Here is a 27,245-nt window from a genome sequence, read left to right on the forward strand (position 1 = left end):
AAGATGGTGGACAGCACATTGATTGCCGCTAATGTTATGTTTGCAGTCTCGCACAATTGATGTGTGGCTTTAATTAAATTCTCCATGGGACAATTAGTGTGGAAAAATATTTCTTTATATATATATATATTCTTGAATAATCAATAGGGTTCAAATGTGCAAAAATAGATTTGAAATGCTGCATGTACCTTCGTGTTTTATTTTATAATATACTTGCAAAATTTCAAATAAGAACATTTTGCTGATCAATCAACTGAAGAAAATGACAGTAAGATTGATATAAAATATTGTGTATTGTTGTGTAAAATTTTGTTTTGTTTTGTTTTTTGTTGTTTTGTTTTGTTTTTTTTTTGTTGTTGTTTTGTTTTGTTTTTTTGTTGTTTTGTTTTTTGTTGTTTTGTTTTGTTTTTGTTGTTTTGTTTTGTTTTGTTTTATTTTGTTTTGTTTTTTTGTTGTTTTGTTTTGTTTTTTGTTGTTTTGTTTTTTGTTGTTTTGTTTTTTGTTGTTTTGTTTTGTTTTGTTTTTTGTTGTTTTGTTTTTTGTTTTGTTTTGTTTGAGAAACTGAACATTTATCAGAATACCAAATGTTTTCGGTTGTGGTGATCAAACAAAAAATGAACAAATATTCATTCAAAAATATTGATCAATCCAATTTTAAAGTTAAAACATTGGTATTGAGTTTACTAGAAATGAATATAACCAGCCTAAAAACATTGTCATGCAAATAAAATACACTAAATGACAAATTTTCTCTCACAAGATGGATTTACTGTATCTTACAGAGATTAAGCTCTTTTATGTCCATTTGCACAACAGACACATTGATTGCTGCTAATGTTATGTTTGCAGCCTCACACAATTAACCTGTTGCTTTAATTTAATTCTCCATAGGTAAATTAGTGTGAAAAAATATTATATATATATATATATATATATACATATATACATATATATATATATATATATATATATATATATATATATATATATATATATATATATATATATATATATATATATATATATATATATTTTTTTTTTTTTTTTTTTTTTTTTTTTTTTTTGGAATATTCAATAGGGTTCAAATGTGTAAAAATAGATTTGAAAATATTGCATGTTCCTCGCAGTGTTTGCAAAATTTCATATAAGAACATTATCATTTTGACGATTAATTAAGTGAAGAACATGACTGTAGATTGATATAAAATACAGTATATGTGCATACTTTCTATTAGAGCTTTTGTTTTGTTTTACGTTTCGTTATATTGTTGTTATATTGTTGTTGTTGTTTTTTTTTTGTTTTGCTTTTGTTGTGTTGCTTTGTTTCTTTTCATTTTGTTTCATTGATTTTTTTTGCTTCATTTGTTTTGTTGTTTTGTTTCGTTTCATTTCTTTGTTTTGCTTCATTTCGTTGTTTTGTTTTGTTTTGTTTTGTTTTGTTTTGTTTTGTTTTGTTTTGTTTTGTTTTGTTTTGTTTTGTTTTGTTTTGTTTTGTTTTGTTTTGTTTTGTTTTGTTTTGTTTTGTTTTGTTTTGTTTTGAAAATTTACCAGAGAAAATGAACATTTATCAGAATACCAAATTCCTACAACAAATATTGATTTCTTCAATCCACTTCTGAAGTTAAAACACTGGTATTTTGTTTACTAAAACTGAATAAAACCAGCCTAAAATATATATTCACATGTAGTCCATATATATTATTCTGTAAACATCACAATTTTTAACTGTACTGTAATCCACAGAAATAAAACACAATCAGCATTTTTAAACCTTAGTTTTATGCATTATTTGTATGCCTTATTGTGATCATGTGAATAGATTTTTTTGCAAAAGGTCAAATATTATAGTTCTTCATAAAAAGCAATTGTCTTAAATGTGAATAATGCCAAATAGCAGCATTTACACTAATTAACTCCAATCTATATGGATCCCCATCCTTTTTACTGCCCTATTGGTAAAAATTAGTTTCATTTGGTGAAAGAAACCTTAACCAAAATGCAAATGAATCGAGAGACTTGGCCATTATTAGTTTGGCGTGCTCTTTACCAGTCTAAGTGCCATGTTAGACTCGGCGGGATTAGTTTTATCTTGCGGGACTGGAGGCTAATATCATTTTTCAAAGAGCGAATGTGCCAGCGCAGCACCAGTAATCCATCTTGGTCCCTTCGCACATTTCGGGCAGCACATGTGTGTTGCTCTTTATTCCTAGACGGAAATGTGTGCATATGAGTGTGAGGAAAGAGAGATGAATATCAGTCCGAAAGAATGAAGCTGAAGAGCCGTTTGTGATTAAAGGAGGCCGGTTTGAGCCCACAGTGTTTGGCCCTGATAAACAGTGTTTCTGCGCAGCTGCTGACCCTCGGGACAGATATTGCTGAAATTAAAAGCTGCGCTTACTATTGGAAATACACCCAGTGCTGCAAACACAAAATGAAAAAATGCATTATCATTTTTGCTTCTGTTTGGGGCTTGTCACTTTTTTTATCTGTTATTGTTATTAAATGTCATTGATTTCTTGAGTCCTGGGACAAAACTGGTTGCAGAGCTGAGAATATGCGTTATGTTGTGGAATTGTTTTTGGATGAATTTTTTAACTTGCTTCTTGCTTTTTTCCTCACAAAAAAGATAAACCTTTCACAACAATACACTCTCAGAAATAAAGGTATAAAAGCTGTCATTGGAAATGTAACCTTTCTAAAGGTACACAATTGTAGTTCAAGGGTACATGTTTTCAGGGCTGGATCAAGAACATATTTAGCCCTGGGGCTACAAACCCAAGGGCCCCATTTATTTTATCTCCTCACTAAAGTAGCCATTATTATTATTATTAATATTATTATTATTGTTACTATTATTATTATTATTATTATTATTATTATTATTATTATTATTATTATTATTATTATTACTATTATTATTATTTCCAGCCAATTTAGTCCAATTTACCTATACTGCATATCTTTGGACTGTGGGGGAAACCGGAGCACCCAGAGGAAACTCATGTGAACACGGGGAGAACATGTAAACTTCACACTGAAATGCCAACTGACCTAGCTGGGGCTCGAACCAGTGACCTTCTTGCTGTGAGGCGATTGTGTAATTATTTATTATTAGCCTAAATGTTTTCTACTCTACTAAAATAGGGTTACAATGGTAACACTTTATAATAACTGCACATTATGAATCATTTATTAAGGATTAGCAAATAGGGAATTCATTATCTGTTAAGCATTAACTCTACATTTATATACATCAGCTACAAATGCTCTATTCTTAACTTATTAGTACATTTATAATCTGCTTAATAATTTGACTTTTATAATTTGTGACTGATTAATTTTTCATTACTAAATTAATTATCGCGTTATTTACAAACCATGTATATTTAAGAGTATGGTATTGGTGGTTATTAAGATCATTCAGAATGAGTTAGTAAATATAGTAATGGTTACTATGTACAGTATGTTAATAAATGCATTGGTAACACACATTCATCCAGTTTTGTGACCTAATCTAAAGCGTGGACTAATTATGCTTTATTTATAAGGATTTAATTAAGCATGAATAGTCCTCACTTTAGATTAGGTCACTAAACTGGATGAACTTGAGTTAATAAAGCATTTATTAACATACAAATTAACTATTAATATATGCCTGAATAATAAGACTATAATATATAATATATATATATATATATATATATATATATATATATATATATATATATATATATATATATATATATATATATATATATATATATATATATATATATATATAAATGTTAATTTGAATAGTTTATTAATCATTTACTTATGCAATCTGAATGATCTTATAAAACCAACAACTATATGCTTAAATAACTAGTTGTTTTTTTAAATAATGCTACATTTTAGTCATTAAATATGAATCATTAACAAAGTAGGAAAACAGAATTATTTAGCACAGTGCATGTGCTTTTAAGTCAAGAATACGGCATTTGTAGCTACAGTTATATTTTATTATATATATCATATATTAATTGCAAAAAATATATTTGAAATGCAAAAATTCCAATGTTTGTAATGACAACTTGACATAAATACATCACAATCTCTTTTTCTCATGATATTACCAAGACAAAAAAACTTGTCATAAACATGATTATCATGCAGCCATTATAAATGTCATGATTTTTTTAAATGGTGTTCTTTTTGGCCTCAACTACAGAAATACAAGCTGAATTTGTCATGAAATAGTAATGAGGCTCTTAAAAATTGTTTAACAGAGTTATGACACTTTTAATAAGACATTCTAATGACAAGTGAAATTTCTGCCATGCAACTCTATGCGCGTGCAGGCTGATAGGTCACCTAATCTGCTCCTGTGTCATACATGGCGCAGAAGATTGGTTTCTGTCACCTCGACAGCCAATGTGCTTGCTCCTCATTAGTTTAAATGCTCTGTATCATTTTACACTGTTAAGTTGTGGTGCTTTTTCAGATACCTTCCTCCACCCCAGCTCCACCTGTGTTTAGATCTGCTATGGGGATTACATATATATTATGTTTGCATCAGCAGTGTGTTATATTCTCAGACGGCATGTCTGTGTATGTACTGGCAGTAGCAGGGCGTGGTACTTGCTATAATAATCAAATCAGCAGCAGCGTAGCAAAATTAATCATTAATAAAGTATGAAAACAGAATTATTAAGCACATTGCATGTGCTTTTAGGTCAAGAATACAGCATTTGTAGCTACAGTCATAAACTGCTTGTTAATCTTTATTAATGTAGAGTTAATGCTTAACAGACAATGAATTCACTATTTGCTAATGCTTAATAAATGGTTCTAAATATGTATTTATTATAGTGTTACCAAAAAAAAACACATTTCCAATACTTTATAAATGAGTGCTTTATAATAAATACTTTAAATAGTTTACTTTAATCCATGCTTCTAATTTCATGTTTGGTCTTGAGTCATCAATTACAGAAGGTTAGCATGTTGATATTTTGTCTGATAAAAGCCAGCACCAGTATTTCATTTCCCCGGATTATTACTGTCATTTTTATAAAGGCGGAAATTTATTAATTTAAATGTTTGCTTTCTATCTGGTTCAGTTAGACTTAAGCCATGTATTTTATTGAGATAGATACTCCACAGCGAATATTTTGACAACTGTTTTTGTAGGATATTTGATTTGGTTGCAAAGCGTCTTTGTTATGAGAAGGCACGATTGAGCAGATACGCGGCCTAGACATTATTGCAGTTATCAGTCCATTATACAGCATGATTCCATCTACTCTCACTGCACAATAATAATGGGTACTGTTTAAATTAAATTTTTTGTTCTACGATGCGCTTGTTTAGCCTACATTTTACTGGACCGTTCTCATGGAAGAGCGGAAATAAGGAACTGTCTTAGGAAATAAGGGTTTTCTGGGGAAAAAAAACAGGGAATTTGGTCACCCATATGGGAGACTACTGAAGCTGCAGCCACTCCGATCCACAGTTTAGCGATGTCACTGTTATTGAACAACAGTGGACTGAAAGGAATACTTCACATTATCGCCATGCGAAAGATGGTACCCGTATCAAAGCGCAAATGAATTCTTCAGTCAGTCAAGGGCCCCCTCCTTCAGTGGCCTAGCCCTTATATTAATCCAGACCTGCATGTTAGTACCTAAAGAATGTATATTGGTACCTCAAAGTTATGTATTAGGATCTAAAGGGTCCATGATGTTCCTTAAGATACGTTCCTTAAAGATACGTCAAAAAATTAAATTGTACTACCTCAGTGACAGCTTTTTTACTATTATTTTGATAATCTATTGTAAAAGTAGTAGCTTTTTACAATAGTAGAAGAGTTTTATTTATTTATTTATTTATTTTATTTATTTTTTTATTAATTTATTCATTCATTCGTTTTATTTATTTATTCAGTTTCAAGTTCAACTTTTTCAAGTTTTTAAGAGATGTTGATGGATAGTAAGTTCATAATATAAAGGACTTAATTACATAATTAAGTTATTACTTAATAACGTAATTGACTATTAAAAAGCAAAGATACCTTTACCCACAAATCTTATTATTTTAATCAAGAGTGCACATACATGCTGAATAAGATAACTATTTAAAAGCAGTAATAATAAAAAGACGTTCTACCCAAACTGTCAAATGACAGTAAGTGTACTGTATACAGTAAATGCACTATAATATCCAAAGTTATTGGCCAAAATGGACACCTTTGAGAAGTTTCAGGACAAAATAACACTTATTATTCTTAAAACTTATTTTTGTTGAAAAAACTAATGTCTGCTTAAGTTTCTTCATCATCAGTCATTAACATGTAGAAAGTGAGTGACTTAAAGTAGAGTATAACATATTTCTGTGCATATTATTTAAGTCTATATGCGCACACAACTGATTTGAATCTAAATTATTATGCCAGCTGCTGCTGTGTTGATTTATTTCACGTTGAGAAATGACATAGAATTATCTTGTGGAACGGCAAGAGCCGAGTGTACCCATACTAAATCAGCACATTGAATAATTGAAGAGTGTTGAATGTATTAAGAAAATTACCTCGGTATAAGTGGCAAGGCAATGCGAGCCTCCTTTTAAGGTGAGCCACTGCAGGCTAAAACACTATTTTATCACGCCCCTGCCAATTTTGAGATTCGGGGCTCTTTTTTTCAGTCTTATGTAAAGAAAGCATCCAAAATACAGGTTTAAGAATTTTTGCATCAATTTGGATCTGAAGATTTCAATTACAATACGTAATTTTAAAGGCTTTTTTTTTTGCACTGAGCAATAGATTTTCATTTCAGCAGTACTTACATTAACCAAAATTCAGTTTGCTTTATTAAATCAATAGTTCGTTCATTCATTCTGAAGATTTTTACAGAGAAATTTCTATAGACATCATTTTCATGATTGTATTCAACATTTTATTCTACAAATTGTGCCAAAAACTCTTGCTTTTCTCTGGAGAGTATTTTGTGGATTATGGAGTCAAAAAAAGAAAAAAGGTTTGAACTATAGTGTGTCAAAATATAAAGAAAAACATAGAGATACCAATTTTTAAATAGTCACATTCTTGTGCTTAACGTTTATGCAAATTAACACATTATTATTGAAAATGTGGGTAACACTTTACTTGAAGGGGGTTCATAAGACTGTCATGAAACCTTTATAGCTATATTTCATTCATTCATTCATTCATTCATTTTGTTTTTGGCTTAGTCCCTTAATTAATCAGGGGTCACCACAGTGGAATGAACCGCCCACTTATCCAGCTCATGTTTTACACAGCGGTTTGCCCGTACACCACAGACAATTTAGCTTACCCAATTTACCTATAGCGCATGTCTTTGGACTGTGGGGGAAACCGGAGCACCCGGAGGAAACCCACATGAACATGGGAAGAACATGCAAACTCCACACAGAAATGCCAACTGACCCAGCCGAGGTTCGAACCAGCAACCTTCTTGTGTTGTTGCGATCATGCTACCCACTGCGCCACCGTGACATCCCTTAGAGACAAAACTGTGATTTTCAATATAATTAATCAACTGATGAAGTATGATTACTAGTAAAATAACTGTTTAGAATTTTTTCACCTTATTCACCAGCATGTCTATCTTAATAATAGAAGTGAAAAGTAACCATACGTTTCAAATGACTGACACTTGAAAATATAAATGTGTATTTTTTGTCCTCGAATAAATAAATCTCTGTATTTTGAGGTGTACAAAAGTAGAGTTTAATCCTTTCCCTCAACATTTGTCTTCACCTTCATCCTTTTTCATTTTTACAAATCTCTGCGATGCCAAGGAACCTTAATGCTGGACCCCAGGAGACGCGGGTCAACGTGCCGAGCGCTTGCAGAAAATGTCACCGCCGCTTTAGCTCCGCGGCTCCTTTGCTATTTTAATACCGAAAGGAGAAAAACACTATTGTACACAGCTGGTTGTCTAAAACGCCTGCTCTTTGAGCTTGGCTAGATGTCCAGATGCTTCTGTCAATCATTTCTTATCACTCCCATTATATCTGAATTGCCAAGGCCTTTGGACACCCGTGGAGTGAGCGACACCCGCATTATTAAACCCAAGAGCGTCTCTGACTGACAAACCAAATAATGCTTGTCACCGAGACTTAGATGAAAGCCACGGGTGAATTATGGCCGAGCAGCTTCTTTTGTAAATAGGGACCAAATTTGGAGCACTTTTTGAGTTCATTGGGTTTACTCTGAAAACTTTCAAACAGCTTTAATAGTTTTGTAATAACTAGATGTTTGTTCAGTCAGTTTCTCTCTTCAGATCAATCCCTTTTCAGAATATTTATTAAACTGTTGTTGTTGTTGTTGTTGTTGTTGTTGTTGTTGTTGTTGTTGTTTTAGGTAGACAAATTTGACTGTTTAAAAAGATTGTAATGTTGTCTGGAATTGTCTTTATTAGTCTGGTCAATATGTTGACTTGAAAATAATTTAATAATAAAAATTATTCTTTATTTATTTATTTATTTTTAAATAATCCTTCATTTAAAATTTTATGTAACAGTTAATGTGATATATCTACAGTCCAAGCTAGAATATTACTTTAACGTTGATATGTTTGCTCTTCCAGCATTTTAATAAGTGCAGTTTTTAACACATCAAAAGTTTGGAAACATTAAGATTTTTTATCTTTTTGCCTCACCAAAATTAATTCCTGCCAAGGCCACGTTAGAGCTTCTCATTCAAAACCTTCAGTTGTTTCCAGTGTGCGAATTATGCATTGATGATGGGGCGGAATTATACTTTTTTAAAAACTATTGGTGATTATAGATAGCGAAATTTAGCAGTTTTGATTTTAGCGTTTTTTAAAAAGCATGACGGTAAAACATGAACGTGGTTATGAATGTATTAAAACATTTTTTTGTTGTAAAAATGCGTAATAATGGCAAAAAATCCTAATTTGTGGATCTCCTTACCTCTAGGTGCAGCTATGCTGCTGTTGTGGCTGGTATATTCTGGGAAATTTTTGTACCCGTCGGTTTCGGGTGTGGTCCTAAACAATCTCTGTTTCAAGATGCATCTAGCCCTTTTCACTTTAGCCCTATGGCTTCAAGCTAAAGAGAATTGGGACATCCCTACTCCTTCACGTGAGCACGCAAAATGAGGGGTAGGGGTAAAAGGAAGGCCTAAGGGGTAGAATTGGGATTGGGCCTTAGTGTATTCTGACCTGATGAGCTATTTCAGCTTACATTAGGCCAAACTATACAAAGTATGTCTAATTTGACTGTACTTTTAGACTATATGTAGAAATAAACACCTATTTTATGAGAAAACAGCCTTGTGAGCCTTGTCTATGTAAGGTGTCTATCTGTGCTCTGAATCTGCCAGTTTTAGACTGTTGACTGGTGACTTTTTTTCTCGCATAGACGTATGATTGGTGCAATTATGCATTCACAATGGTATGAACCGTTATAGGGGGGGTCAAATGGATACAGTTGAAGTCAGAAATATTAGCCACCCTGAATTATTAGCCCCCTGTTTATTTTTCCCCCAATTTCTTTTTAACGGAGAGAAGATTTATTCAACACATTTCTAAACATAATAGTTTTAATAACTCATTTCTAATAACTGATTTATTTTATCTTTGCCATGATGACAGTAAATAATATTTTTCTAGATATTTTTCAAGACACTTCTATACAGCTTAAAGTGACATTAGGTTAATTACACTAACACTAGGTTAATTAGGGTAACTAGGCATGTTAGGGCAATTAGGCAAGTTATTGTATAACGATGGTTTGTTCTGAACAAAAAAGGGGCTAATAATTTTGATCTTAAAATAGTGTTTAAAAAATTATTCTAGCCGAAATAAACCAAATTAGACTTTCTCCAGAAGAAAAAATATTACCAGACATACTGTGAAATTCCCTAGCTCGGTTAAACATCATTTGGGAAATATTTAAAAGGGGGGCTAATAATTCTGACTTCAACTGTATCTATTAATTTAATTATTAACATTATTATTTAAAATACAGATCAGAGTGAACTTTTTCTCAGTTTCCCCATACATCTTGTTTGGACGTCCTTCAGGGGGTGTGAAGCCTTAATTGGGGGGGGGGGGGGTGTATATGTAACCCCCATGTAATTCGCACCCTGGTTGTTTCTGTTTTTTTCGGGGGGCGGGGGTTTCGTTTTTTATAGCGGGTTATTATCGCACCAAAACATTTAAATGTAAGTGAATTAATACAGAGCTAACTTTTCTATAATCATAGTAGTGCTGTGTATTATTTGTTTAACCCTTTAAGGTTACATGCTGACCGACTGACAGGGCGCTATGCGTGAGGCCAGCAAACATGACAAAGCTTTCAATTATGATAAATGCGGTTTCCGTAATTATACTCTATTTATAGATAAAGGTCTATAGTCCTGCATACAATGACTTTATCTTGCTGGACTTAATGGTTTCACTTTACTTCAGGACGCATCAATGCTGTTCTGTACTGTAGGTCTATTTGAGACAATTCTAAATATTCCTAGCAAATCTAATAAATGTTGGAGACAAACTCGTTACATAAACGCACTAAAACACACTTCAGCAGCATTTATTTGAGAGCGCACAAGAAAATCTGCGCTTGAGCAGTGTATATTTGAGGGATTTGAGATTTGCATGCTCGTATTATGAATGCGATCTTGACTTGTAATACTGTGATCACAACATTTTGTCATTGAAATAATGCCTTAGGTAGTTAGGAGATCTGTGTTAAAGGCCTGCCATCACAGCTGGAAAAATCCTTTAAGTTTATGCTAACCAGGGCTGTTTTTTAGTCAAAGAATACAACTAAAGTTGTAATAATCTAAAATATTTTTAATAGTTTCAGTTTAAAACAACTGCTCTCAATGTGAATACGCATAATAAAATGAAATGTATTTTTCAGTATCATTACTCATGCAATCCTTTAGAAATCCTTCTAAAATGTTCATCCAATCCTCAGTTAACATTTCTGATTACTAACAATGCTGAAACTAATTGTGCTATTTCATAGTGAAAATACAGATTTATTAAGATACCAGATTTTTTTTAAATACCTTTATTAACCAAGGCCACATTTAATTGATTAAAATAAAAGATTTTATTTCAAATAAAGGTTGTGATTTTTTTTAACTGCCTATTCAGTATTGTGGAAGGTAATATTCAGTAATAATTCAGTTGCCACAAAAATATTATCAAAATTTGTAATAATATTGGAATAAAGATCTGAAGGATTGTGTGACACTAAATTGGAGTTATGATGCTTTGCAGAAATAAATGACCATCACAAGGAAAACAGTTATTTTAAATTGCAATAATATTTTGCAAAATTACAGCTTTTATTATTAAAGAGATAAAAATAACCTTGTTATATTTTATATATTTTATTTTTATTATTTATTTCCACTGAGTGGTTTTAAACCTATGAGTATCTTTCTTCAATTTTCTTTCTTCAATTCTTTCTTCTTTTTTCAACAAATAAGAAGATATTTTGAACATGCAAGTTATTGGTACTCATTGACTTCTGGAAGCCAGCACGTCAAGATTTTGCTAAATACGATGCAATCCTGGATGAACAACTATGTTGATCCTGGAACATCATTTGTTTGAAAATGTAATCTATGCCTATTTCCTACCCCTAAACCCAAACATAACTGTAAGTTATTCCCAAAATGAATGGGGAATAATAGTGGGGTAGCAATCATGTAGAAGTGCCTAAACTTAACACAAACAGTAAACGTATCCCTTAATTCTGATTGGCTGACTGGAATGTTGTTCCAGGATCAACATAGATGTTAATCCAGGAACATGGTCCTACTTGGTAAAATCAGGTTGGCGATGGAGCCAATGGGCACAATCAAACACTATTCTATAAAATAATGTATTACTAATAACAGAAGACAGAAAATTAAAACATGTGAATGCTGAATAAATGATGACAGAGATTTCATTTTTGGGTGAACTATCCCTTTAATTATTCATTTTGAATCAAATAAATGCAGCATTAGTGATCACAAGAGACTATGTCCAAAAAAACAAGAACAAATCTCAATCCGGTCCAGTATTTTGACCATTATATATCAGTGTATCCCAAAGAAATCAATGTCTTTCTCCATATTCCTGATTTATAGGAAATTAAATCAATAAGGCCTGCATTATAAATGTGACCATACCGCATTAACAGTAAGTCAGAGAGGATAGATGCTGTAATTCGTAAAATCTTTGACACGGTTATGTGAGTGTCAGATGCGGTGATAATGAATGTTATGTCTTAAGAACCATTGACTCGTATACACTAAAAAAAAAAAATCAATATCAATTACCTGGCTATTGGAAAAATGTCAGAAGACAACCTTTCCATGTCCCATTTTTCCCCCCTCTTCTCTTTTTCCCTTGACCAACAAGTGATTGCTCTGTTGTTCTAGTGATAACGCTGAAACTCATTGAAAAGCTCTTTTTTCCCCCCTTTGGTCAGTAATTGCCGGCTAACCTTGAGGTTGAGGAAAGCAAAGGTACGCTCATCAAGGTGGCTTCCCGAAAACAGATCTCTTGACGAAGCGTGATCCGAAATGACCTACTTCTGCCTCCTCCGGTTTATTTATCCAGCTGACAAGGTCGTCAGTTTATCAAGTGCGTTTCGCAGCAGAAGGCCTACTGAGATACAGACACATGATCCATCTCAGTAACGCCAGGAGCTCTCACACCTCTCTTTAGGGTATTAGCCCTCTACATAGATCAGCCCTTCATGTTTGGGTCAACCCTCATGCCCCGTTTTGGAGGATAAAACGACCTATCTGGTCTTTCTGCAGACGCTACATAACCCTCCCTTTGGGTTTTCGGTAAATGTTTTTAAAACCGGCGCTGAACCTCCAGGTAGGTCAGAGTTGTTGAAAGAGTGTTGCGGCCTGCTTTAATGCACTGTCCTGGGTCATAAATGAGAGCTTGTACACTATATGCAGTATTATTTACTTCTGCGTTTAAGCGCCGTTTACAATGTTAGAGATTCAAGTGCTGCAGGTTGTGGAGTCTCTGCTGTTAGTCGGTAGTTGGTGGATTTAACAGCTCTGTGTGTTTGCATGAGTTCAGCTTTGCTGGAATGCCGGTGGTCAGTATGAAAGCTGCTTGTGGGTGGGCGAAAGATTTTAACCTGAGAAGGTACTTTATGGTCTCTGGAAACATCTATAGCAGTGATGTTTTCTTTCTTACATTTCATTTTATTTTATTTTAAAGCAATGTTTATTATTAGGATTAGAAAAGGTGGAGGGCGAGTAAATGTCATTTTCAGTCATTTTTATTTGACTTTTAGTTTAAATCAAATTAAAACTATACTGTATGTGATTATTTTCTTAGGGTTTATCTATATGAAATTATATAAACATTAAAAAATATTTTTTAATTTAAAAAAATCAAATATTTCCCAAGTGCTTATTAACCCTGCGCAGGACGCCAATATCTCGTCAGATTGACGTTGTACTCAACGTCATCGGGACATTGGATTTTGGTTAGTAATAAAAATCGGTTTGATGTCAAAACCCAATGTCAGACAGACGTCAATGTTTAACGTCAGGCAGACGTTGCATTTTGGTTGGAAATGAAAATCGGGTTGACGTCAGAACTCAACGTCAGACAGATGTCAATGTCCGACATCAGACAGATGTTGCAACTTGGTTGGAAATGAAAATCGGGTTGACGTCAGACAGACGTCAATGTCCAACATCAGGCAGATGTTGCATTTTGGTTGGAAATGAAAATCGGGTTGACGTCATAACCCAACGTCAGACAGGCGTCAATGTCCGACATCGGACAGATGTTGCATTTTGGTTGGAAATGAAAATCGGGTTGACGTCAGAACTCACCGTCAGACAGACGTCAATGTCCAACGTCAGGCAGACGTTGCATTTTGGTTTGTTAATGCCACAAATTTAAACCAACCAAAGATTACTGTGTATTCATGTTACACTTTTGACATTATTTGGACATCAGATTAAGACAGTAATATGAGGTTGGAAGTTGGGCAGTTAATGCCACAAATTTAAACCAACCAAAGATCACCGTCTACTGATGTTACACTTTGACGTTGTATGGACGTCACATTATGACATTAAGATGACGTTGGACTTTGGTTAGTTAATTCCACAACCTAAAATCAACCAAAGACCAACATATACTGATGGTGTATGGATGTCTTATTATGACGTTTATTTGACACTAAACTGACATTGGATTTTGTTCCCCTGATGTTGCAACCAAAATACAACCAAATACCCACATCATATGACGTTGTGTGCCTGCTGAGAACATACAGATATTTTTAACACATTTTTAAGCATTATAGTTTTATTAACTAATTTTAAAATAATCAAATTCTTTTGTCAGTAAATAACATTTTACTAGTTATTTTGAAAGATATTATTATTCCGCTTAAAGTGCAATTTAAAGTCTTAATTAGGCAAGCCTTTGAACAACAGTGGTTTGTTCTGTAGCCAATTAAAGGTGGCTAATAATGTTGATTATTATTGCTATATTAATAGCTGGTTTTATTTTTTTTAGCCAAACTGCTTTTATAGCCAAAATTAAAGACAGTGAGAAGAAATGTAACTGAGAGGAATGTCCTTGCTTTGTTAAACTTCATCACTTGGGAAATATACATCACTTGGGAAATATATCAAACAAATTCACAGGGCTTAATATTTTGTTTTCAACTGTATACTTATACTAAGTTATTATTACTTAGAGCAGTGTTTTCCAACCCTGTTCCTGAAGGCACACCAACAGTCCACATTTTCAACCTCTCCCTAATCAAACACACCCGAATCTTCTTATCATAACATCAGAAGATACTCCAAAACCTGAATTTAATGGGTCAGAAAACGAAGACATCCAAAATATGTACTGTTGGTGTGCCTCCAGGAACAGGGTTGGGAAACACTGACTTAGAGAATCATTATTATTTATTTATATATTTTTTATTATTTATTATTTATATATATATATATATATATATATATATATATATATATATATATATATATATATATATATATATATATATATAATTTTTATTTTGTTTTTTCTAACAAGGCCTTGTCAGTATTTTAATGGTTGTGTGAAAAACAATTACTTTCTATTTGGAATTATTTCTTATAACTAAAACCATTTTACTTTCACCTTGCTAAAGACTCTTTGGTTTGACCCAGCATTAAGTGGAAAAAGATTCTTTAGAGCGGGTTCAAGATCTTGTTGAAGTTTATTATGTGACGCGCTCAGACTGCAGATGTCTCAGCAGAGTCAACACAAGTTTTATCATTCCTCTCAGGCTTCAAAGGAGCAGATGTTTGTTTTGTTTTTATTAATTTTTTTAAGAATATACTAACAATTACTAGGGTCATGTTCTTCTGTGCAATACAAGATAAGAATTATGCCTTTTGATCCTATTCTTCTGCAAAAATAAATAAATAAATGAACAAGAGGCACAGGAGAGAGCATTAACCAATCATCAGGAAACAAATTATGACTGAAGCCAATTCACACAGGTTTCTGGCAGGGGCTTTTGGCCAGAAGAGGCAACAAGCATTTAGCTCACACTTTCCAGTTTATGATTTCAGCATGTATTTTAATAATACCTCCCATCTGTCTTCTCCAGCCCAACATTAAAGAACATATTAGCTCGCTTTTGCCTCAGTGGCATAGATGTTTTTTGCAGAAACTCTAAGTGCACTTCTGGGGAGATTTGAGAATTGCCTGTATCCCTTGAAGCCGCCGTGTCGTACAGGCTTGTATTCCTGTAGGAGATTTACGGCTGTCCTTATTAGCTGTTACAAACGGGAGATGAGGAGACCAGCACTCAGGTTCATCTCGCCGGTGAATTATTGATAGATCTTGGTTCGCCCAGACTGGATGGAGGGACTGGTGTGCTTGTCCAAGAATAGACATGCTCTCGAAGTATGTTGAAGACCACAGATTCAGCCTTAGGAGTCGCCTCGGTTTGAACCCATCAATGTCACAGCAAATCCATCAGGTTTGCTTACTCTGCTGAGTAGGTCAGCTAATGAATTTTCATGCTGGTTTTTACTGGTTAGTGCTCTTGCTGGGGGATCTGCATAGCCAAATTTGGTGGTTAAAAATGGCTTCTTTGGTTTGTTTGTGAATTGTAAAGGTCTGCAAAATTGCAATGGTTAAAGTGCACAGTAAGTGGGGTTGTTTTCTCCTTAAGGAAAGAAATTACTCTGAACTGCCTGAAGCAAATGATCAGTAATTTCAGCTTTACTTAATGCAAAAACTTGCCGAGGTTTGTAACAAATATATAACACCAGCTTGTATTCTCCATTGGCTTCATTGGCTGTTGATTTATTTATTTTTTTTGGCTGTTGACAAAAACAGGGTAAATATTAACTGTAAAAAAAAAATTATATTTATAAAAAATAGCCATGCGATATTCAGCATTAACAGCACTCGTACAGCCTCCTCACCCTTGTGTATTACTTCGTCCACAGAGAGTGACAGCTGATCAATAAACTCACTATAGGTTGACAAATACTGCAGCTGTTGGACAACATAATGTACTTTTGCAGTTTTTTTATGCGAGAATGTAGTTGTTTAGATTAAAACTATGCCATTTATTTCTAAGGACAGAGCCTATTTTAAATATTTACAATTCTGGAGATTCAGCGTGTTGGCAGTCATTAGCCTGTCATTGCGCAGAGAAAAGAGGGTTGACTTTCTGCCACAAGATGGCGACAGAGACCGCATAATACATCCTTAGGGGAGGAAAAACTCAGCAAATAATTTTAAACTACAGCTGATCAAATGATTATAAAACTGGTATGTGACATTCTAAGTTGATCTCTTTCTCTTGTATTTTGTAGTGCTGTATTTATACCATAGTAATCTGGTAGTGTTTGCTTTGGCTTTGTCGGAGTTAATTATTGTGATCTCCTGTTTGCAACAGAGAAATACTGAGAAATTTTGGGAATGAATGACGAAAGAAAGTAGATCATTATACAAAGAGAATTTTAGACTCTCTGTGTTTTCTTTTTTATATGCTGTACATGATTATGCCTTCAAACTGTTGGTGGATTGAGAGGTTTCACCCACAAAATTATTGCTGAAAGAACTCAAAACTAGGTTTACAGGGCATTTGGAAAATAGTTTTGTAAATCTAAATTTGAAATAATAATAATTACTATAAGCTAAAGTTCATTGAACAATGTTGTGGGTGGTTGCTAGGTAGTTGCTAAGGTGTTGCTAAAGTATTGCTAGGTGATTGCTATGGTGTTCTGACTGGTTACTAGGTGATTGCTAGGCAGTTGCTAAGGTACAGTACTGTGGTTTATAAGGCAAACCTCATTAACGTGTTTGGTCAAATCTTAAAGGGGTGGTCCACTATGATTTCATATTTGAAACTTTAGTTGATGTGTAATGTAGCTGTGTGAACATAGACAACATCTCTGAAAGTAACACGCTCATAGTTCAATGCAAATGGAGACATTGGCTTTTTCAAAGTTAGCTTAGCAAAGCCTACAGCGAACAAAGTTTGGGTACTACAAAAAAAATACATCCAGGTTAATGATGTCATAAACCCTTCAGGCTACGTGCATTCACCCTGCTCAGCGAAGGCGCTTGGCCAGATGTGCTGTAATGTTATAACAGAGACGCTTCCTGGTGATCTGGAGCTGATCTGCGAATCAAAGCACATTATGTTAGCTGACCAATCAGAGCCTCCTGAGAGTGGGTCTTTCACAGGAACTAGAAAATATGACAGTCGTTTTCATGTTAACTAGGTAGCTGTATATAATCAAAGTAAGATATATGAAAAAATAACGTGACATTATTTTTAACAAATGAAGCATGAGCACACAACCAAGCCTTAAAAATACACTCTGGACCACCCCTTTAAAACTTAGTAAGCATTTCTAGCATGTTATATCAAATAGCTAATTATGATTAGCATGTGTAGCCCACCGATAGACACTGTAAGTGTTCAAAAGACACATGTTCTTGTAAATTAGGTGTTTGAACAGTATAGCTTAAAAGTAAGTCAAATTAAACTATAGTGTGTATTTAACTCAGGGGTGCCCAAACTTTTTCTTATGAACAGCCAAAAACCAAACTTGACTGAGACTAGTGGGTCGAAGGTAAATATAGTTGTCATGCAGGTAATTTCCTAATTTATTTAATAATGTTTAAAAATTATATTTTTTACATTTTATAATGAGTTTATTACAGTAAAAACAAAACAAAAATTTATAACAGAATTACTCTAGTTTTCTTCTTGATTTGCTGGCTGATATCTTCTGTATAGCCCTCTATCCATCAAGTGACAGAATTTACATTTTAAAAAATCTGATTAATTTGCAACATTTAATTAAAACATTTTATTTCACTTTGCTTTTTTTGTACAGGTAGCTCAGCAATAAAACAAACAAAAAAGATTACGTCAAATTAAAAATGATGATCTCTGTGTTAAAGGCTTTCGTCCCAACCCTCTCCATTATTCTCACTCTCATGGTGGGCTAAATCAAAGGATACAATGGGCCAACTTTGGCCCACGAGTCCTACTTTGTGCATCTCTGATTTAAATAGACACCTATGCCCACACCTGAATGTTAAACTGTAAGTGTGTTCTTTTTTTGGCTTTGCTTTTTTTAGATAGGTTTAGAGTTCTGTTAGATTTCTATTTATTTATGCTTTAGGTTAGGGCAAAGGTTCTATTTATTTAAGTTGTTGGGTTAGAGTTCCAGTTATTTATGCTTTCTTTTTCATTTGTGTGATGTCATGTTGCATCACACTCAAAATTATTATTATTATTATTATTATTTTATTTGTATTTTTTGCTCGTTCAAACTACTAATTTAAAATGAGCTGAAACAACACAATTCTTGAGATTTCATTGGGACAACTTAATTTTTTATGTTCAATCCACATAAATTTGTTAAAAGTGTTAAGTTAACTTAATCAATTTGTATTGGGACAACATGAATGAATTGTGTGGAACCCTGCATTTTTTACAGTGCATGTCAAGGATTTTTGGAAACTCCTGCTACTTATAAATAAAAAGAATGAAAAATCTATGTAAATATATGTGAATCTAAAGTTAATCTGAAAAGAATATTGGGGAGCGAAAACAGAAAATGAGCCAATGACTGTTTCTCCGCCACCATCTACTGTCCAATCAGAGCAGAGCATGCTCTCAAAAAGGTGGGGCTTAAAGAGCCATATCCTTGATTGAACCTTTTCAGACACTGGGTGAAAATTCACAAAGGAAATTAGAAAGAGGAGTAATAAAACAGATTTTTGACTTTTGACTAATATAAATTTGCATAATTGCATATTTAAAGTAGTATATCAGTGGCATCTAATTGCTCAAATCATGACAAACCTGTGCACATCCTGAGATATACTTCTACAGCTTAATAGCAACCTTGTAAATGTACTTTCTCATGATAGAAATCTGAAAAATAAGAGACCTTCTCCTGTAATTGCCATGTAGGACAAACAGTTGAGATATTGGTTTTTCATTGCCAGTGGCCTCACTTTATATTTTCACACCAGGATCTGAAATCCATGCACAAGCTCCATGTGTCAGAGTATTTTTTATTTGTATAGCTGTGAGAATTGTCTAAAGGTGGAGAGGGAGAGAGACAGGGAGAATAGCCTTATAAAGAGAGAGAAAACAAATGCATCTCATAACTCATAAAACATCACCAACAGCTGCAGAAGCAGGAGAGCGGCACAAAAAGCAGGTCATTCCTTGATCTAGATAAGACAATGTGCTGGCCTATTTGTCGGTAATCTCTGGAGGTAAGGTGCATATAATGGAGGAGTGAGAGAGAAAAAAGGAAGAAGGGGAAAACTTCACCACTATCATTGATAAACTGTATTTAACCTGCTTTGTTGTGACCTGAAATTGTTTTGCAAATCCCTGTCTGTATGCATAGTGTATAAACTATCATTCAAAACTTTAGACTGTGAGACTGTTTAAAGAGGTTAATATAATGAAATACCTATCTATCCATCCACAGTAGCTATCCGTCCTTCTATCTACAGTATCTATCCATCCATCCATCCATCCATTCTATCTATCTATCTATCTATCTATCTATCTATCTATCTATCTATCTATCTATCTATCTATCTATCTATCTATCTATCTATCTATCTATCTATCTATCTATCTATCTATCTATCTATCTATCTATCTATCTATCTATCTATCTATCTATCTGCCTGCCTGCCTGCCTGCCTGCCTGCCTGCCTGCCTGCCTGCCTGCCTGCCTGCCTGCCTGCCTGCCTGCCTGCCTGCCTGCCTGCCTGCCTGCCTGCCTGCCTGCCTGCCTGCCTGCCTGCCTGCCTGCCTGTCTGTCTGTACGTCCATCTATCTATCTACAGTATCTATCCATTCATGCATCCATCTACAGTATTCATCCATCCATCCATCCATCCATCATATATCCATTCATATATCCATCCAACTATCTACAGTATCCATCCATCCATCTATCTACTTTATCCATCCATCCATCATATATCCATTCAAATATCCATCCATCCATCTATCTACAGCATCCATCCATCCATCCATCTATCCATCTACAATATCCATCCATCTATCCATCTATCCATCTACAATATCCATCCATCATTTATCCATCCATCTATCTATCCATCTATCCATCCATCTATCCATCCATGCATCATTTATCCATTCAAATATCCATCCATCCATCTATCTACAGCATCCTTCCATCCATCTATCCACCTATCCATCCATCTATCTATCTATCTATCTATCTATCTATCTATCTATCTATCTATCTATCTATCTATCTATCTATCTATCTATCTATCTATCTATCTATCTATCTATCTATCTATCTATCTATCTATCTATCTATCTATCTAGCTAGCTATCTATCTATCTAGCTAGCTAGCTAGCTAGCTAGCTAGCTAGCTATCACAGCAAAACATGCTGTGAATTGTTTACATAAATATGTTACATCAAATAATTTATAATGATTTTACCCATTATTTTAAACTGTATATTAATAAACAACTGTAAGACATTAAGGAAGACAATTTATTTGTATTTAAAGTGTTTCTCAGTGGCTTTGGTGCATTTCTCAACACTATTTACATTTGCACAACAGTTAATGCATTTCTCAAAACAATTAGTACAAACTGCAAAACCTAGTTGATAACCAGCAAAAGCGTGTAACTTACTCAAAATGGAGAGCTCATTCCTCAAAAGCAAGTATTCATGTCAATAAAAGTGTCAGTGTCATCAAGATGAAAAGTCCTGACAGCATTGTTTATGAACAAGATAATAACTTTTTGCATCAAATAACTTTGTCATGTTTTCATTATGACAGTTTACTCTATACATTTTTTTTAATGCAATAAAGTCAGATTTTGGTGACACTTCCTGAAAATACTCAAGACAGCACTATATACTATTTGCACAGCCATTTGAAAACCACAGTAAAATTAGACTGTATTTAGTGAGGTATCTGAGTACAAGACACTGAATATATTTCACATTTTTACTGCATTTGCAATTCTAATTTATTCACAGCATTGTGCAAAAGAATAAATACATCCTTATTTACAACAAACATAAACTGTAAACAATATTGTACATATTGTAACTGAACCTACAGCATCCATAGATATGTAAATCATTCATCAAATTGTTGATTTTAGAAGACGTTATCAGGAAAAACAAAAGATTTTAAAACTTTTATCAAATTAGCTTGACAGATTTTGACAACTTAGTCCAACATTTTTGTAAGTAATGAAATGAGGACTATTCATTTTATATGGAATGACTATTCAGCAATCACAAGTTTAGTTCATTTTGACTGACATGACATAAGCGAATGATAATGTAATAAAACAGCAGAGAGTTGTATGAAAGCAATTGATGCATGTCCAAAAGCATTTGCAGTTTGTTGGAAGGAATGAGAAACTGCTACTATAATGTGCGCAAATGACTAATTGTTTTGAGAAATGCTTGAACTGTTATGCAAATGTAAACAGTGTTGAATTGAAATGCACCAAAGCGACTGAGAAAAACGGTAAAATGCATTATTTATATCAAATCACCAATGATGCAGACAGAATATATAATTAATGTTTTACTAAATATATGGTTAAAATACCAAAATACAACATGTTATACTTAAGATTGTTGGTGATTTCTCCAGTAAGGTAAAAATGAGTGACAGACGCTGAAGGCTTTTTTCCGCTAGATGTTTTGAACACGGCTGTAGGGATTTTCTTTGGCACTAAGGTCAAGCACTGAAGTTCCAATTCATCCCAAAGGTGTTCAGAGGGGTTCATGTCTGGGCTTTGTGCAAGCTAGTCAACTTCTTCACACTCAGTAAACACATTTCATTCCTGCCATCCAATGGAAAACCACTCTACTGTACATTCTGTTAATGTCTGTCTATGGAGATTGCATGCTTACACACGTGTTAATAGCCACATGCGCGTGGAAAGCTGAGCATGTTTTCCTTCTCTCTTTTACAATATATACACCAAATTATCACTGACACACTCCAGCTGTGTTAATTAGAAATATATTATATATTGGGGGTCCTCCCAGAGTCATTAATGAAATCCACAGTTTGTGCAAAATGGATTATTTATATTCAATGTTTTGTCCACACCAATTAAACATCTCTTCCCCCAAGCTATCACAGCTTTTCAAAATAGAACCATCTATAATATGGCACCATGTTGTTTTTTCCCCCTTTTTTTCTTCCTCTCTCGTTTTCTCTTTCTTTACGCACACTCATAACATTATTGTGTATAACTCGCTTGTGACTCACTCCTTCTTTAGTATCGTGGGCAGAATAATTAGAATGCCATCATGAATTAATGAAGCCCTCCCTTTTTTTTCTCCTTCATCCTCAAGGTCTTCACGTCATGCGTTTTATCTTTGAGGATGTGTGTTTTTAAGTCCATTTATGTGTGTATGCATTATCATTTTTAAAGGCCAGTATTGTGCAAAGATCATTTTGTATTTGAATATTTTGAGCGGATTTTTCTTTTGACCTACATAAAAAACAGGTGTTCAATTTTGCATTGGTTTGATTACGATTCAAGGATGAATAGTTGAGCCTAAAAGTAATGTATTGTTTTAAAGAGGCCCTATTATGGGTTTTTGAAAATGACCAGAGTGTAACACAGCTCTACGTGAAGTGAAATATCAGGCTTAAATCTGAAAGTGCGCTGTGTTACAACTTTTGATTTATCTATAAAAGAGTCGACTCATAGTGGTTAGAATGAATCAACGCGGTAACAAGTCTTTAGCCGTGCCAGCATGACATTGATACGGAACTCAAGCCACGCGCATTTGTTGCACACGCAGACCCAGGAAAATTGAAACACCCGGTCCTGCCCACAAACACTGTAGAAAGAAAAAGACAAACACTGTAGCAGATCCTGGTTGAATCATGTCGCGAAGACGCTGTGATCTGGAGTGTGAGGGAAAGTTAGTGTTATTTTCCCTACCCAAAGATGAGGCTGTGAAGAGTGATTGAAGTTTATTTTTGCAAAAATACCATAGCATTATAGCTCCAGCGTTGTGCTGTGTTACAGTCATATTTTCGATGAGTGCTTCAGCAATCTACACAATTACAACATGGGATTCATTGACCATTTGTTAATAGAAGGATCAGAAAAGACTATTGATGTATGGGACTTTGTAAGAGCTTGACAGGAACTTTACAGTACACTGTTCATAGATCAGTTTCTTCCTCCATTTCACAAGTGTAAGTAAGTACGATTAAAATGGTTGCCTCCTTGTTTTCTCTAGCTTGCAAATTATGTTTTTAATAGTGTTTTGTTACTTGTAACCACTTGAACTAAATTTGGGTAACTTTTTTGTTTTCATATCGGGTCTAAAACCATGTTGAAAACATGGCGCGTGCTGCTTTATTTAAGGATTTAAATGTGTTTGTGAGCGATCTACTGGCGTTTGTCGTTGTTATGACCACTATCAGCTTTTCCTACACACGACGGTCAAGTTTCAAAATAGTTGAGCTTTTGCCATTGTGTGAATTTATACTGAATGAGTGTCATGGTTTTTACTTATGGTTAGGAATAGAGCAATATGCTGGTGTTTAACTCCATTGCTTTAATGCACTCCTGCATTGCGCTCACACATACACTCTGCACTCTGACTACTTCAAAATTGTTTATAAGCCATGCTGGGCAGTTCTCTCTGTCTTGCGCTGAACGCAGTCGACCAATCACAATAGAATGGGTCAACGGACCAATCAGCGATTAGCATCGTGCAGAGAAGGGCTTTGGGAACAAATGAATCGCTGAACTAATCATATGGGAGTCACTGGGATAATTAGGTAAAAATAAATGCATATTATAAGACAATGAACATGTTTTATGACTCTGCATGCATATCAGATTGTTGTTGGAGACCCCCAAAACCAAAATATGACCTTTTTTAATGCATAATAGGGGCTCTTTAAATGGAAAATATTCATGAAAACTTGTCCAACTATTTCTTTTGGGGAAGAAAAACATAAACAGAAAATTTCAGCAACTCTCTCATTCCTCCTAAAAACATGTTGACAGCAAGTTCTTGAAGGTAGGGGTTTGACAAGACAAAAGATTCATAGCAATGTGCAAAAACCTTCAAAACTCTCTCAAAATTGCACTCTTTCTCCTGAAATGGTGTCTGTAAGAATGTCTTGAACGTCTTGCATCACCCTTAAAATCTCTCCAGATGTCTTGAGTCTTAAATAGCCGCAAAACCCGATGTTGTTGTACTTTTATCTTGTCAAAAATAAAACGGTTTTGCTGATTGCTGGCTTAAAGTCACAAAAGCACTATGGAGTAAATATCGCATGTTTGCTTTGTAGGATTGCTGTATTGGAGAGTGGAAGCCTTCGGATATCCAATGTCAGCAAATCTGATGCTGGATCGTACACGTGTGTCGCACGCAACCAGTTTGGGGAAGCCAGCAGCCCAGGAAACCTGCTTGTGAAAGGTATTGGCTTCAATTATTTGCTGTACAATTGGAAGATTATGTTGGTTTATTATAGGTGTTTGTTATGTAAAGTTGGTCCACTCAAATAATTCTAAGTGGCATCTGATTGTGGAAAAATGTGGTTGAAAATGTGGTCAAATCATTTATTGTGTCACATCTTCATCTGATAGCGGGGGAAATAAGCATTCAACAGGTCACCATTTTTCTCAGAAAACATATATCTAAAGGTGCTGTTGACTTGAAATTTTCAGCAGATGTTGGTAACAACGAATGAAATCCATATATGCAAAGAAAACAAACCCTGGTTTTAGTGGTGTATAGTAACAAATTACAAATACTCAAATTATTGTAATTGGGTAGTTTTTATCAGAAATTGTAATTTACTAAGTAGTTTTAAAAGTGTGCACTTTTACTTTCCTTTGTGTACATTTTTAGTGCTGTATTGATACTTTTACTCTACTACTTTCCTTCAACCTGCAGTCACTACTTTATTTCATTCTTGTATATGGTGATTGGCTAAAGTAGAAAAATCAGTCCTGTGATTCCTGTCTAATCAAATTGCACATAGAAAGTAAATTGCATCACACTGAACAACCTCAGTACAAGGGCCCTTCAAAATGCAGCAAACCTTTTGGAAGCATAAAAAATGTCCAAGAAGATGTCCAAAATCTTTACACGCAATGATCTAGAGACTTTTTATAGACCGCATCTTACTGATGAAAAAATGAAGGATGTCGACTGTATGACGACTGAAATCACCAAACAGCCTTTAAAAAATCACTAAATGGAATGAATCAAAAATAGAAGGAAATAATGAATGATGAAAGGAACTAATGAAGGAAGGACCAAATTAATGAAGAAAGGATTCAAGGAAGGACTGAACAAACGAAAGGAGGAAGGAAGGAACGAACGAACAGCCTAATGAAGGAAGGAACAAAAATATAAATGAACAAACAAAGGACCAGATGAATGAAGGAACAATTCAAGGAAGGACTGAACAAACTAAGGACGAAAGGAAGGAAGGAAGGAACAAATAAATGAATGAACAAGACCTAATGAACTAAGGAACAAAAATATGAACGAAAGAACGAATGAATGAGCGAACAAATGAAGGGAGGAATGAAGCAAGGACCAAATGTATAAAGGAAGGAATGACCAAACAAATGAATGAAGCAAGGACAGAACAAACAAATAATGAATGAAAGGTTGGAAGGAACAAACAAATATAAAAAGATCACTAAATGCACTACAGAGTGTTACGTTTACATATGCCAGCACAAACTGCATGTAAACGCATCAAATTTTTACAGCATAATACTCACTACTCTTGAGTACATTTAAAAGGGCTACTTTTTACTCATACTTTAAGTAATATTTACAACAGATACTTTTACTCTACTTGCACTACATTTTTGGGCAAGTACATGGTACTTTTACTTGAGTATGATTTTTAAGTACACTTTCCACCACTGTCTAGTTCGTTTACAAATGAAGTTATCTGTAATAAAGTGAAATAACACAGGAAAAAAGTATTGAACATATGAAGAAAGCGAGGCATAGAAAGGCAATGAAAGCCCAGACAGCAGCTGAAATCTCTTAGTAGTTATTTAGCAACCCTCTGCCCTTTGTCTACATTAGCAGGATGATGAAGATGAAACCAGAGTGAACATTTCAACAAGACAATAATCCAAAACACAACCAAGGAAACTCTCAAATGGTTTTAGAGAAAGAAAATAAAGCTGTGGATTGGCCCAGACAATCACCTAACTTGAATCCAAATAGAAAATACAAAATAAAGATCAGATTTAATAGACGAGACCCACAGAACCATCAAGATTTTTACACTCCGTTGAAGTTCGTGAAAAAAATCACACCTAAGCAAACCATGTGACTTCATTCTCCATATGAGAAGCATCTTTAAGCTGCCATCACCAAAAAAAAGCCTTTTATGTAAAGTATAAAATATATTTCAGTAGTTCAGTACGTTCTACTTGTGTCATTTCATACTTGTTACACATACTAATGTTTCTGATTTTTCAATTCAATTCCATGTCAACTATTCATTTAGAAATATTATTCCCAGGAAAAAAAAAAACATGGTGTGTTGAATACTTATTTCACCCACTGTGTGATATCACAAATCCCTGCATGAAAACAAGCCAAAAACTAAAGATGGCTTCTGAAAATTGTGATAGATTTTAGTTTAAGTGGGTTTTTTTGTGTTT

The 27,245-nt window shown here is 34.1% G+C and overlaps 1 protein-coding gene across 1 annotated transcript in view; it reads left to right on the plus strand.

The window, feature by feature from the left end:
• cntn4 (contactin 4) overlaps positions 1–27,245 on the plus strand; it is a 308,523-nt gene that overhangs the window by 207,530 nt on the left and 73,748 nt on the right. The window contains exon 11 of the mRNA XM_056460400.1: positions 24,893–25,020. Coding sequence (XP_056316375.1) covers positions 24,893–25,020 — 128 coding nt within the window. The remainder of the gene's footprint in view (positions 1–24,892; positions 25,021–27,245) is intronic.

The sequence above is a fragment of the Danio aesculapii genome, chromosome 6, assembly GCF_903798145.1.
Source record: "Danio aesculapii chromosome 6, fDanAes4.1, whole genome shotgun sequence".
Lineage (NCBI taxonomy): Eukaryota > Metazoa > Chordata > Actinopteri > Cypriniformes > Danionidae > Danio > Danio aesculapii.